Source organism: Heloderma suspectum, chromosome 2 (assembly GCF_057233095.1).
Source record: "Heloderma suspectum isolate Gila_16-S chromosome 2, 16-S_ref, whole genome shotgun sequence".
Classification (NCBI taxonomy): domain Eukaryota; kingdom Metazoa; phylum Chordata; class Lepidosauria; order Squamata; family Helodermatidae; genus Heloderma; species Heloderma suspectum.
The window spans coordinates 27,112,412-27,128,054 of NC_139459.1; the positions used below are offsets into that span (position 1 = coordinate 27,112,412).

A 15,643-nucleotide genomic window follows, 5' to 3' on the forward strand; every position below is an offset into this window, starting at 1 on the left:
GTCCAAAATAGGGCAGCAAGACTGTTAACAGGGACTGGCCTGCAAGCTCATGTTACGCCAGTACTTTTCCAGCTGCACTGGCTGCCAGTCCATTTCCGGGCCCAATTCAAAGTGCTGGTATTAACATTTAAAGCCCTTAACGGCTTGGGGCCAGGTTATCTGAAGGATTGCCTCCTCCCATATGTGCCTGCCCGGATTTTAACCTATTAGCACTTCAGATCATTTGGAAGCTGCATATTTCATTAAAATAACCTTGATCTGCTGCAAGTGCCTTTGTATTATTCAGTTTAGGCTTAAACTGAACAACAAAACTGTACAACAAAAGTGCATAAAGAGGTGCTGTTGGTAGCTACCCCGAGACTGTAGAATTCCCTACTCCTACAGTACCAAAGTCTTAGGCAAAGCATATTCCAACACCACTACAATACACTCGGGGTGTGTGTGTGTGTGACATTTTCTATGCAGCCTAAGTTGGCATGGAGTAATTTCAGAGAGAGAGAGAGAGAGAGAGAGAGAGAGAGAGAAAGAGGGAAGGAGGGAGTGAGGGAGGGAGAGGGAGAGAGAGAAGGTATTTTTTCCATTGGATTTATTTTTAAGTGTTGTCACGCTAGAAATCTGTATTTAGGCTAGATACCTAATTAAATACTATGGGTACACTATAGACAAAATTTAAGCTCTTTTAAGTCCCATTGGTTTCAATGGGAGTGTTAAGCAAAGGCTTAGATTAATGGGACTTAAGAACTTCACTTTGGACAGATTGTACTTAAAAATGTAATGCAATATAGAGACCTGGTTCACATGACACAGTGGGTAGTCACCCTTGTTTGTTTCAGGGTGGCTCGTTGTGATGTCCAAACCCGGCATGGTTTCCTCAGTGTTGTTTGTTAACCATGCACAAGCCATCCTGAAAACCCATGGCTTGTTGGGTTGTTCAGGGTGGCTTGTTTTCAGAGTGGCTTGTCGTGACATATGAAGCCAGCAGAGTGGCTTATGCACGGCTTGTCAGAAAGGGCTACAGAGCAACCTGACAAGAGCAGCAAAAAAACCTGGTTGCTCCATGAGACCTTGCTTGTGCCACCTCCAGCGTCCTGCTATCTCCCCCTCCTCCAATACATTGATAAAAAATTACACTTGCCAATTTACTTCTCCACCTCATCGCCTCCCTAGACAGCAACAACACCTTTATTTTTCCCCACCTTCAGGGAGATTTGCACCAATTTAATGTTACCTTTTCCACCTTTGGGGATATTTGCACAAATTTAATTAACTTAAACAAAAAAAACTTTTGGGGAGTTTTGCACAGATTCACAGTAACTACTGCGCTTTAGTGAATTTGGGCAAATCTCCCCGGAAGTTTTTTAAAAGTTAAATTTGTGCAGTTATGTGTGAAACAGGTCATTGACTGGTGAAGGGGAACAAATGTGTCACTAAAGAAGAGATTCTATACAGCCAAGAAAGGAATATGACAGGACATAGCTGATTTGAACCCCTGAGCTGAAATGAAGCAAAATGGAAGTTTCATTTTGGCAAAACTGTTTTCAACTAACTGCTCTCATTTAGCATCTACAATTAAGACATCATACAGCAAGACATATTCCGTTTACTTACAGAGGTATATGCAGTTTGCTGATCAGTGGGTTTCTCAGAAAATGTTGAATCCATATGAGTCAAGCCCAAGAAATTCAGACAGAGCGGAGGAGTCAAACGGCAGAACAGCCTGCATGAACATTGTTGGCAATTTTGAAACCATTTTCTTCTGCATTTGGTATCCCTCTCCTACTTCATATTACTAAAGACACTACCAGCTGACTGTATGCTGGCTTTAAAAACAACTAGGAGACGTATGTATTTTGAATATAGTACATCTTGGATTCTTTGGAAGCTTGGGAGTAAGCAAGTTCGCAAAATAGCCAATGAACGTACACACGCACAGTTGCTCTCTATGCAACTGTCATCATCAGCATTCATATAGTGGGTTGGATCCACCAATCGAAAACAGCAGGCGAAAGCTGAATTCCCCACTCCCTGCTCTCCCTGCCAGTCCTCCAGAATGCTCCCACAATGGCCGGGGAACCCTGCAAAGTGGAGGGGGCTGTGGTGCAGGAGGCTGATGGGGCTGGGGGACTGCAGGAAATTGGGTGGAAGCAACCTTCTGCTCCACTCACAGAAGTGCGTGAGTAGGCCTCTGGTAGGGATGCCAACAGACTCCCCTCTGCTTGGCCTGCCGGATGCTGCTCGCTGAGCTGCAGGGCACTTGTGGATATGCTCGCCGAGCACTGCATGGTTTGGGGGTGCCCTGTAGCCGCCCACTCCTCGATGCGAGATGCCATTTTTACACAAGATGGCAGCTCTGTAATTTCTGTTTTTAATGTTGTGCAAAATGGCAACTCTAGCAACTTTAGAGACATAAAGGGGCCCTTTACACTTCTAATGTTCTGGAGATGGCCCTGCAGCTGCCATTTTGCTTATCATTAAAAAATATGGAAATTACGGAGCTGCCATCTTGTGTAAAAATGGCAGCTTGCATCGAGGAGCTCCCTGAGGTGCTCCCGGACCACTTGCTGAGCCCTACAGGGCTCACGTAGCTCAGTGAACACCCAATGGGTGTGGGTGAGTCCGTCCGTCCCTAGCCTCTAGTGCCATAGCCCACTCAACTCTGCAGGGTTCCCGGTGCTCGATGGAGCATTCTGGGGGGCTCTGAAAGTTGGTGGGGAGAGTAGGGGTGGGAAATTCAGTTTCCACCCACCCCCTTCTGTGGGCAAGTATCTGGATAAAAACCCATTGTATCCAAGGGAGAATCAAATCAAGACCTACAGTATTCTCTGGATGTATCTGGGTTATGAACAAGATCCAGATATGTTATAGTAAATTCCTTCTCTGCATCACCTATAATTATTCAGAACTATCAATGTAACAAAGTAATTATCTACTTACATGCCACTGAAAAGCAAACTATATGCATCTGTCTGATGGTGCGAAGCTAAATAATAATAGTTGAACACACGGATCCTGAAGACGGTAGAGTAAACACAGATACTGAGGAAAAAGATGGTAAAGAAGCAGGCCATCTGTAAAACAAATAGATTTCATTCTCATTCAACTAAAAATAGATTTATTCTTTACTAATATTTTACCTTATTACTAAGCAAACTACCTGCTTTAGAAGTCATTTATGTATTCTTTATACAAAATTATTCTAGCATCAAATCAGAGATTGCACATGCAAGGATGGGGATAAAACTGCTTGTACAATGGACAAAACAAGGGCCAGCAGTATATGAATACATTCAAACAATTCCTTTTAAGTAAGTTGTAGACAGAACTTAAAGTATGTCACTATATCCAATGACAGAATTTAAAAAAAACTACACTACAAGCCCTAAATGTCAATAAGTGTTCAGCAAACTAACCTCTATATAGAAATAGTTGTAATTCTTTTCTGCTAGTTGTATGAAGACTGCAAACAGGGACAACACTGGCTTTGGGCTGAAAAACGTGCATTCCGACCACACAACGATGACAGAAAATGTGGCCAAAATAATGGCGAGAATCTTATGAAACCATGGTCGCAGAAGACACTCCCAATACCATTCTGGAAAAAAAATTACTTGGAGGTTAGGAAAAAGTCATTAAATAAGGGAACAGAAAGGGAAGGAAATGTAAAGAACACTGCAATACTGCTAGTTTACTCTAACAGCAGCTCTAGACATGTGTAAGGAGTACTGAAGGGAGAAGGGCAGGAAATGGATACAGAAAGAATATGGAGACACCCCATTCCCCCAACAGCTTGCTGTCCTCTTATGCATGGTCCCACAGGCCTGAGTAGGGATGGGGTAGGGGGAGAATAGGAACAAGGCTCCACTGAGTCTATGGAATTATCTGCATATGGACACTACATCTGTGATGGACTGGGTCAGTTTTTGTTAAAAACACTGTACTCTGTTATATGCATTACAGCACATACCAACAGTTGGTGTATAGAGATACTGGGTAATTTTGTTTTCAGGTTCTTGAGACTGAAAAGTATGAACAAACTGATGAGTGGCACTGGTTTCATTTTTTGCCACATCCTCCAGGTAAAAGGCTTGCTCTAGAAGAATTCGCCACTGGACCTGCGTACGACGATGCCTTTGAACCGAATAAATTACCTAACAAAACCAAACCAATGTTCTCGTTATTTATGCTGATAACAGGGTGAGGTAGGGAGATAAATTGCACAGTGCATACAAAGTGAGGGAACTACTGCTTTCTTAGCAAATAGACTATGGCTAGGATCTGATGTTAGTCCTACGTAGAGTAGATTCATTGAAATGAACAGGACTTAAGTTAATTGTGACTAACTTAAGTTTTATTCATTTCAATGGGTCTACTTTACGTAGAACTAATATTGGATACTACCCTATGCTTTACCTTCATAGTATTTACAATACATATACCAAAATATAACTTGGAATCATTTCCCATGGAGAGCAATGACTAAGGCTACCAATTAATGTTCCCATACACAGACATAATATTTGTGACATGCAATTAAACACACAGGGACCTGACTTCCACTTCCTTTTTTTCTATTTCTTACTCCTTAATTAATGTAACTACATTCTTTTCTCTTGCCTTCCTTGCAATGTCTGGGTTGAGTATTCTCATGCTCTGAGCAATATCACATCTGTTTGCAATAGAACACAAGTTTTTTTTTTAATAAAGAAAACCTTGGGAATACCACACAGTTATTGGTTCAGGCACTCAGGTATTCTAGCGTAATGAACAGAAACTGTTTTGGAAAGAGTGCAGAAGCCAGGTTCGTTACCAATTAATTCATACAGGCCTCTTCACACTTTGAACCCACTACAAAAGGGGTAGCTCTAAATAAGTTTAATATATGGTTTTGTTAAGCCACCTAGTTACCTGCTTATGAAGTTTGGCCAGGCTTTTCTCTGTTGGATAAGTATTGGGCCTTTCTTCAAAATCTTCATAGTCATCCATATTTCTACCCATTCTTTCCTGATACTCAGTAGGGCACTAAGATTAAAAGAAGTTTAAAAGTGCATGTTAGCAGCTTGACACATCATCATAATGAAGCCAGCTGATTTGACAGGGAGCAGAAGCCTTACAAACAGAGCCAAAAGGACACTCGCCCGCTCCCCTCTCATTGGCTACTAGCTCCTCCTTCCTCTTTCTGTCCTAAGATTCTCCAGCCAGAGAGCATGCACAAATTGTGGGCCTATCCCCTTCCCCTGGACCTTTAAAGCTGGGAGAGGAGCCTGAATAGCAACAACAACAACATTATGTGGGGCCACCAACTTTTGGTGAAGTTTGATTGAAACTGCAAAAGTTGCTGTTTGGGCAGGGTGGGGTGGGGGAGAGACAAAAATACTACCAAAAAACCTCTACCTTCCATTCTTTTGCACATTTTAAGGGCTATTTGCAGCGACTGTTGCACTGATCTATTGCTGCTTCCACACTTTCTTCTTCTTCTTTCTTTTTTACACTTGAAAGGACTTCATCACTGTATGACCCCAATGAATCAGGAATCAAGTGGTGATTATTTATTGACTGTATTTTTATCTCACTTTTTAGACAATTATTGTCTCCCCAAATGGTTCGCATCAATAAGATATAGAGTATTACACACTAAAAAAAAGACAAGACAAGGGAAAGAGAGTGGAGGTACAAAGGAAAGGGAGTGAAGGTAAATGGAAGAGGAGAGAAATTGTTTTTTCAAGGCCAAAGCAAGGTGGTGAGCTATAAGCAGGCATTAAATTCATTTCGGGTTAGGGTGATCTTCCCTTGCTGGTGTGCTTTCTTGAATAGCAATTGGTGGCTATTTGGCTGAAGGATTGGGCCACAGCACTCTTTCCCCTTCCTTCTGCAGTCCCAGGGCTACAGGCAGTTGGGGCTTTTTCTTTCTGGCAGGGAGTGGGATGCGAGCTCCCTGCAACTGCTTCTTCTCTGGCTGATGGATGGGGCAGGATGGAGCAGTATCCAATCAGACACTAGCACAAATGTAAATTAAGTTGTGCTAGGGTAAGGTACCTTTAGTGCAATGCCAATAGCGTTAGCTGGCATGATGGAATTCCCCAGAAACCCTGATGTGCCAGCTAATGCTAATGGTGTTGCACTAGTGTATGGGAACTTTACATCAGCACTCATGTCTGATTGGATACTGCCCTTGGTCTCACCCTTGGCTTGATATTCCTGGGAAGCAGGGGGTGTAGCCTTCCAGGGGCAACATCAGGGCACAACTTACCATTGTCAGAACTGGCTAAGAGATATTACCAGGCAAACCAATACCTCCTACTGGCCCTCCTACTGTGAAGACAGGGGAAGAGGAACATACCGTGTTGCCCAGGCAACTTTGCTGACACTCCATGCTTTGCCATGCTGCAGTGGTAGTTTCATAATCCACCAATGCTGTGTGGAAAAATATAATATTGTGAAGATTAATTAGTTACCTTTTTTAATATTGTATCCACACATTTCCTCAAAGGGTGATTGTATTTGATGCTTTCATTTACTTTGCGGACCTCCTGTTCAAGTGAGAGAAAAAAAACAAGAAATGTTTTTTCTAAATAGATGTGGTTGAGTCCCCTGACTTCAATTCCCAAGATGCAATAAAGCTTAAAATACTTTAGAAAATAATATTGAAGTAGGACTTCTAACAAGCTAACAGCAATGCCATCTTATTTATGACTTTATCTGGAAACCAATTACAATTGATTTTAATACAAGGTAGAGCAGCAGAAGGTAACTTGCTCTCCACTGAAGTTTTCTCCATACTTTTTACCATTTTGTTTCTTTACCCCAAGGGCTAGAAAATTATGTTTAAAAACAATGGCTGTAATTTTCAGAATTGTAATAAAACCTCTGGGCCAAGACAGCCACAGGGACTATATGGAGTCTGTTATTTAACTGCCCCGTTGGAAAAAATTAAGGGTGCATGTTATGACCCAGCTGAAGTGATCATCTAATGGTCTAAATCAGGCCAGAAAGTAGTTCTCCAGATGTTTTGGACTTTAACTCCCAGTGTTCCTGAACAACAGCAATGCTGGCAGGGGCTTCTGGGGGTTAAAGTCCAAAATATCAGGAGATATACCTTCTGCCCACCCCTGGTCTAGATGATTGTGAATGAGATGCAGTGAGCTCCAGAGCCAGGCATTACCCCTCCTCTTTCTTCCTTAACATGTGGGAGGAGGAGTCGGAGTCAAAACTTCAGCTTTCACTTCTTTTATTAAGCCATAGTTTCCCATAGCTTATGAACTCAGTAAACTGGTTTACACTGGCACTAATTAGTTAAACAAACCAGGTTTCAAACCAAATATTAAATCACAGGGAAGCAGAGAAGTCCCCTTGCATGAGAATTCTTAAGTAACCGCTACATTGGCCACAACACAGTATGTTTTGTGACTTTTTTGCTGCCATGGATATTAAGACATTGTCATGTATCTTTGACATTTTCTCTCTCTTAATCTCCAAAGCAACTGAGTTTTTTCTCTCTAAAACTACTTCCTGACCACCTCCACACTTGGGTGGCAGAATTTACTTGCCTCCATAATATCCTCCAAGTTTTCTTCTGCATCTGCCTTCTCAGTCATCAGTTTGGCAGCTTTGAAATAAGTCTTCATGAGAAGGTAACCTTTCTTTGCTCCATTCCAGTGAGAGCGTGGAATTTCAACAAGGCCATACCCTAACAGCAACACTAGGAGAAAGAGGCCCCAGGTGTTGGCAGCAGCTATTCCAATTGTCTGAAGTTGATTCCTAAAACAGAAAGAGTGGCCAACAATGTCATATGCGGTAATTAGTAAAGATCTTTGTACAACCCAAAACAACATTAACTCATACCTTCCAGGTTACCTGAAAAATACTGATATTAAATCCTTTTCTCCCTTACTTCTTCACTTCTCAATTTCCTAAATTTCTTTTGAGGACTCTACTCCCCAAGTATAAAGCATTAAATGGAATAAGGTACTGTTTGTTATATGTTTACCCCCATTCTTTCTCCATGAAGTTCTAATTGGCTTATATGGGGTTTCCGGGTGGTCTTCAGTCTCTCATCCAGGTAATGCCCAGATGCCCTTTGCTTTAGCAGTTGAAGTAAAGTACATCAACATTTTAGCAGTTGAAGTGTTGTGTATCTACATTAAAAATAAATTTGTATGTTGTATTATATCATTCCATCTATTTCTGATGTTCAGACATGAGTGTCCTTGTGCAAGAGGGAGTGATTAGCAGACTTGGCAGAGCCCAAAATCTACAGACCAATCCCATGCATGTTAACTCAGAATTAAATCGCATTCTTCAATGAGGTTGCTCCGTAGTAAGTATGAATACAATTGCAGCCTTAGTGTAGTTACAAGGAGCAAATAGCAATATAGGCATGGGAGTTTGCTGTTCAAAAAAGTAAAATTCCCACCGTATGAGCTACTTGGGCAAGCTTAAAGTAGTATGTTGGAACCCAGCCTGATTTATTTCCACTAACAAGAAAAATCCAAGTTATGGCAATACTACAAGTAACTCAAACTGAAATTCAAACAAAACTCAGTACTTAAATCTAACTCCATAATATAGATTTAAAGAAACAATACAGTGCTATCATTACTAACTAAACATCTCAATCTTTAAAGATTTGAAGTACTGAATGTTTAGCAATCTTACCATTGCAGGCTGATGTTTGGATTTATAGCTACATATATTAAGAAAGCTCCAAAAATCAGAAGGTACGTCCCATAATAGATAGCGTTTTCAATTAGTGCAGTTTTAATCTTTCCAGTAATGGAAAAGCCTCCTGACCTAGCATACGACTGCATAAAGGGTAACAGAATCCTAGGAATGAACAAAAGTCATGAAGCAAAACAGTTTCATTTTATCTATCCATTTGTTAGCAACAAGTATCCTATATAAATTGGCAGTAACAAATATAAAGATAATCGTAGATCTTGGGAAAATGGGGCTATAACCCCATTATAAACTACTTATTCCACAGCCAGAAGATAAGTCACAAAGAAAGAGACTTAGGAAGCAATCCTATGGCCAGTAGACAGTGTCTAGTTGGCCATAGGATTTTTCAGTTTGGGGGAAATGAGCTCGGATCCAGGGCTCTGAGCTTGGTTCCCAGAAACCTCACTCCCTGCCCCCTCTGCCTCACAGGCAGCACAGTTTGTCCCCATCTCTGCGCTTGTAAGTGCAGCATGGAGCGGGTGAAAAGGGGGCATTCCTGGGGGTGGGGAAGGGAGGAGACCATGGAAGTGTTGTTACGCTTCCTATGCGCCATCCAGCCTTCCCAATCCCCAATGTCCCCAGCTAGGCAACCAAAATTGGCTGTCTAGCCACAAATGCAGGGCAGCCAGAGCGCAGAGAAGAGGATCCCCTCCGTGCTCTGCCCACCCTGCACTGGAAAGTCAGCCACCTCCAAGTTCAGAGGCATCCGACTATCCCCATAGGATTGCGCCCTTCCTCATATAACTGATTTCAGGACTATGCCTGTGACTAGACAACACACCCTACTGAATCACTGGTAAGGACAGCACCTAGTTTGCAACAGGGGAAAGTTCTTTCCCCAAATCAAACCCATGCCCCAGTTTAAGGAAAGTTATTCTATTTGTCTGGAACCGAGGGAGAAGCTGGCCTAAAACATATTGGAACTTGCTACTTCTCCACCTATATTTAAACCCACCAAATATTCTTATATTAATGGTCAACACCCAAGTGCTACATATTAAACCAAAACCCTATTGTTCTTCATTTGAACATATTAGTTTCAGATCTTTCAAGTATTCTAGACGTTCTGCTAATTCCTTACCATGTCAAGAACTGTGATGTCCAATATACTACACGCCAAAAGATGGGCATAATTCCATCAGGAATATAACTCCATGGCTTGAAACATTCATGTTTTCTGCAGAGGGCCAGATTAATATATAATACATAATTATTAAGAATTAATTAGAAAATATTATTTTTCTCCAAAAGTCATGATTGTTCCAATAAAGCCTGTATGTTAATACAAAGTCTACAAAGTAAATTCCACATAGTTCATACTAGAGTTTGACGATTTGCAGATTAAGTGAAAAAGATATACAATACTGAAAGGTGCTTGCTTAGCAGAAATCCCTAGAGACTACCTCACGTAAGGGCAAAATGTTTTACATGCACACAAAAATGTAACACATTTATGCATATATTTATCAACAACATAAAAATCACACAGGTACAAGTGTGAAGGATGGGTCTCAGTCCCCAGTGCTATGTACAAATTTGCTACTATGTAATATTTAAGTAGCTCAAGAAGTTGTTACACAATCAAAGCTCCATTTTACAAACTCGCCTATCTAGAAATCCTGCGCATGTGATCAGGTATTGAGGTGCAAGCACACCCTCCACTGTGCACACAATGTAATATGACACAGTGCACAGGCATGTAACATTCATATGCAGGTACACCCAATTTCTGTGACTGAACAGTCTGGCCAAGTCACAGATTGACTGGGTTCACACAACATGACAAGCCAGAGTGCAGGTTGAGTATAGGTGGATTGTTGCTGAATCATGGGTTGTTGTGTTGTGTGAACCCAACCATGCTAACAAACAATGGCTTGTTAACCACAAACAACCCACAGTTCACAACCCAACAACAAACCATGGGTTCTCTTCATAGATTGTTTGTGGTTAACAAACCATGGTTTGTTAGCGCAACTGGGTTCACACAGCATAACAACCCATGATTCAACAACAACCCGCACTCAACCTGCACTCTGGCTTGTCATGTTGTGTGAACCCAGCCATTATGTCATACATGCAGTGGGAGAGAGACATTCATCCCCAATTCTCCACTTCAGATACAGCATTTCCAAATAGAAGAATACATGAAGAGGCCCTAAATGGGAATAAAACTTTACCAAAGCCAAATTAGTTCTGAGACTAAGGCAAACCCCATCCATTAAGTATTCAAAGGGAAGCTTTCTTTGAGTATAAGTATACTCAATGAAACATATTATCATAGCCACAGCACCCTCTTATGCCCAGAGGAAGGATGTGAAAAATCTTAAAGCCACAGGCAGAAAGACTCCTTCGCTATTCCAGTGGGACGTAAGTGAAGCACCACAAGAGAAATTATAAGATATCCTGCATAAATTATCTATTCTTGTCTTGAAGCTATCGAAGCTCTTTGCTCCTATATAAATAGCAAGGAGCATATACCTCTTATCATTAGAAATTATAATAATTAAAATTATCAATTCTAATTGCCAACTAAAATTCACTAATGGCCATTTACAGCCATTAATTCCTGCACCCATGCTTTAAACTAATTTTCCCACTATTACTATCTTCCTCCTACATCATAAATATAATCTGGAATACACACTTTGGGTTAAATCCAAAGTTGCACTAGCAGACATCCACTGATAGGACTTCCTCTCCTCCCACCTACAGCCCTCCATGTCACCTGAAAATCTGCTCTGGAGGGTTTCCCAGTCCTCTGAGGCAGATTTTGAGCAGTGCAGGAAGCCTGTGGCAGGAGGGGGGAATCACCCCCTCCTGGTTCTGTTGATGGAACTGCTTCCATCAGGGGAACAACACCACTAGATACAACCATTTTGTGGCCAGTACAATACAAGACTGTTCAAAGGATCACAAAACTGCCAGAAATGGAGCATTGTGATTTATTCAAAAATTCATATGCTTATTTTTAAAGCAATAATGATATAAGCTTTGTTCTAAAAAATGGGAAAGAAATAGTGTAATGGACTCTATTTTAGAGTCATGAAAGCAAATGAAATTGTTTACTCAAGAGTCAAAATAATGGCCCAGAAGAGCAGTTCAGCTTTCATCATTCCAGAGTCATACCCAAACACAAATTTCCACTCTTCCAGAGGTGGGTTATACACTCCTGGATTGCTCAGACTTTACAAATACACTTTTTCTTCAACTTTGACCTTGTAAAGACCCGGGGAAGTAAAATACGTACACAAGATCACATTCTCTGATACTGACAAGAGCATTCCTGACACAGAAGGCTGGTTTGTACACAATGGCAGCAAATCATGGGTTAATTAACCCACAATTTGCCACCATTATGTGTGAACTGGGTCTCTATCCCAGGGAGAAATAGGTAGAAAACCCAACTACGAAGCAGGAAATAAATTATCCAGGCAGCCTACTTAAACTCTTCTTAAAACACACACCCTATCGTCTTACAGGTGGCAAGGGTGTATAAGAGCACAAATCGGGTCCCAGGAATCCAAGGTCTGCTCTGGCTTTTCATTGGCTTTAAGATTCAACAAACAAAAGTCTTGAGCAACTGATGTAAATTTATTTATTGCATTTATATCCTGCCTTTTTTCCTCCAAGGAACTCAAGGTGGCATACATAATCCTCCTCCTCTCCATTTTATCCTCACAACAACCCTGTGAGGCAGGCTGGACTGAGAGTCTGTGACTGATCCAAAGTCACCCAGTGACCTTCCATGGCCAAGTGGGGACTTGAACCCAGATCTCCCAGCTCTCAGTCCAGCACTCTAACAGCTACATCACACTGGCTCTAAATGAGCTTCAATGACCTGGTTTGCACATGATGGCAGCAAATTGTGGGTTAATTAACCTATGATTTGCCGCAGTGTGTGCTGGGTTGGAGCTCTGTGACATGCAAACTCAGACACTTTGGGGTTTTCCTGGGTTAAGCAGCCCAATGGCCACTATGCAATGGTGACCACCTGCAAGTGGCCAGCCCCGCCAATTCCATGAGGAGATTGCATAAGGAAGCTCCACCTACCTGCCTCATTCCAGAAACAATCACTTCCACTTGTTTCGGGGCTTGCCCCCAGAAGCACTAAATCTCCGTTGTACAAGAGGTTGTGCAACGGAATTGGCAAGGCTGGCCACTCATGGAATGGAAGCAGTGGTGGGCCCCACTTGCAGCTGGGCAGCATTGGATATTGCCCAAAGTACTATGATTAGTTCTTAGATAAACTTTGGGTTGCTTAACCCACAAACAACCCAAAGTGTTCAGGTCTGCATGTCATGCAGCAACCTATGATTGGGCTGATCAGAGGTTGCATACTGAAATCAGAAGTGGCTCACACCACAGCAAGTCATAGATTAAGCCATGATTTGGCATCATTGTGCATGAACTGGCCCAATGTGTCAAAGGTTTTGCACACTGTGGGGACTATGACTGGGTTTGCATGATCACCACAGCCGATGGTAACTTATTTAACAAGCCATGGGTTGTTCTAGGGTTATGCAAGGGTTGTTTAACTCTCACATAACCCACACCACCTCGTTTTGCACAACACGACAAGCCACAGCACACCTGTTGCACCTTGCATATTCAAAATGACAGCTGCATACACCATGAAGCCCCATGGGTTAATTAACCCATGGTGGCTTAGCTTTATGTGTGAAAAGGCCCAGTATCTCCCAGGTGTTCCATCAGGACCATTAAGATAGACCAAGGGCACTCTTAGAATGTTGCCATCTTATTTCCCGTACCTCTGAAAGGTAGACAGTTTTCTATGGCAACCCACAACTATAAAGTGTTTTTCCCTGGAGTGCTGCCGAGGATAATTCTAGGCATTTGTGACAGAAAGGACTTATGTAGTCTAGTTGCAATAAACATGTGGTAGATAAGGCAGTAGAAGAGGGAGTGGATATTCTGAGAATTTCTTCTCAGTTTTTAAATATGTAGACTGCCCAAGCCTTCCCATCAGAGCAGTATAATACTTGAAATAAAACAATTTATAAACCACAACCAAATTTTAAAATGTAAAGGATGCCTTTCAATTAAATGTTCGTTTTTTTTATTCATATATTGCTGATGGCTTTCAATTCCCATGCCACACTGAGAATGCACTCTTTAGAAAGGAGATTAGCTGTACCTAGCGTATTGTTGGTGCTGTGGTGACCCATTGTTGATGGGGGGAGTAATGTACGACTCATTTGGATCATGCTTACATCGATTGTATATAGTCTGGAAGACAAAAAAGGTCAGCAATTAAAGTAAAATAGCAATTTGGGGGAAAATATAAAGATACCTGCCAATTACTTACAGACTTCAAGTCAATATTTATTACCACCACAAATTCAAGTAAATCAGCTTCTTTACTACAATGCATCATTTCTGGTACTTATTTTGCATCAATGTACTCACACAGAAGGAATACACTAATACAGAAGCAGAGCATGAGACTGGATGCTCAGAGTTGGCCCTGTCTGGTCCAGATCAGCAGTAGCCATCAGCAGTCATGCTGATGCTGGAGAAAACTCCTACATGGCAAAGCAGTGTCATGCCAGAGGCTTACTCAGAAAGGGATGAGAGCCAAGATGGATCAAGGTCTTACTACAGGCCATGAACTATAGGCATTTCAAGAACTAAAGGAGCAGCTCTATTCCTCTGGTGATACTACAGTTCAGCCCTGGCAAAAAAAGGTGTAAAGAAGAACAGGGGCTTTTATTAGAAATGTTAAAACATTAAAATACAGTATAAAAAGCTTAAAAACCATTTACATAAAAGCATACGGACAATATATACAAACATGTAACTTAAAACGACTTTCAACTAAAAGCAATTTTTAAAAAATCCAACAATAAAACAACACAGCTTAAAACATAGCTTAAAAACTGTATACAAAGTCAGAAAAAGGAACAAGAGTTCTAAAAAGGGAAGGCCTGCCAGAATAATAGAGTCTTTAATAACGCCTGCTTAAAAACCTTCAAAGAGGTCAGCAGGCGCATTTCAACTGGCAGGTCATTCCACAATTGAGGCAGTAAACGAAAAGGTCCTCTTGCATGTGGCTGCCAATCTCACATTAGGCAGCTGCAGCAGATAGCCCTCAGAGGACCTTAGGTGGCCGACTGGGACGCAAGAGAGAAGGCACTCCCTAAGGTACCTTTTGAGAGAAAGGTGGGGAAAAGCTAGTGAATTCTGCCTCACACAGGATGCTTCTGTACCTGTTGGGGCACAGCTATAGCTGGACTGGAAATACTAAACGATCAAAATGCACCTAATGTGAATTCTCATTTTGCTTTAGGCAAAGCAAAGGCATATAGTGAATGTTTGAATGGGCATTATCTTCCCATTTTTAATTCTTTCTGATATTCCCTGCTCAAACAGGACTATTCTGAAAATCAAAGTTTTGATGTGACTCTTCAGTTTTTTTTAATAAGAGGATAATCACAGCCCACTTAACAAAAAAACCCTTTATCTACTGTTCCTACCTGGAACATATTAGATAGAATCCAACTAAAGTCCCACTTAGAGTAAACCCATTAAATGAATGGGACTTAGGTCAGTCATGACTAACTTAATCCCATTCATTTCAATGGGTCTACTATTTATTTATTATTTATTGCATTTATACCCCGCCTTTTTTCCTCTTGCAAGGAACCCAAGGCGGCTTACATTATCCTCCTCCTCTCCATTTTATCCTCACAACAACAACCCTGTGAGGTGGGTTGGGCTGAGAGTCTGTGACTGGCCCAAAGTCACCCAGTGAACTTCCATGGCCGAGTGGGGACTAGAACCCGGATCTCCCAGCTCCTAATCCAACACTCTTGCCACTACACTACTCTACTACTCTCTACTAAGCAGGCAAAAATGGGTATGATCAAAAACAAAGATGGCAAGGACCTAACAGAAGCAGAAGAGATCA

The 15,643-nt window shown here is 41.5% G+C and overlaps 1 protein-coding gene across 6 annotated transcripts in view; it reads right to left on the reverse strand.

Annotated features, from left to right (window-relative positions):
• Nucleotides 1-15,643, reverse strand: part of LMBRD2 (LMBR1 domain containing 2) — a 39,506-nt gene that overhangs the window by 16,899 nt on the left and 6,964 nt on the right. For all 6 annotated transcript variants that reach the window (XM_084833060.1, XM_084833061.1, XM_084833062.1 and 3 more), the window contains 10 exons: nt 13,871-13,962; nt 9,797-9,892; nt 8,653-8,820; nt 7,545-7,755; nt 6,453-6,527; nt 4,906-5,019; nt 3,965-4,148; nt 3,411-3,592; nt 2,935-3,068; nt 1,609-1,717 (listed from right to left, as the gene is read on the reverse strand). In XM_084833060.1, the coding sequence (XP_084689186.1) occupies nt 1,609-1,717; nt 2,935-3,068; nt 3,411-3,592; nt 3,965-4,148; nt 4,906-5,019; nt 6,453-6,527; nt 7,545-7,755; nt 8,653-8,820; nt 9,797-9,892; nt 13,871-13,962 (1,365 nt within the window). The remainder of the gene's footprint in view (nt 1-1,608; nt 1,718-2,934; nt 3,069-3,410; nt 3,593-3,964; nt 4,149-4,905; nt 5,020-6,452; nt 6,528-7,544; nt 7,756-8,652; nt 8,821-9,796; nt 9,893-13,870; nt 13,963-15,643) is intronic.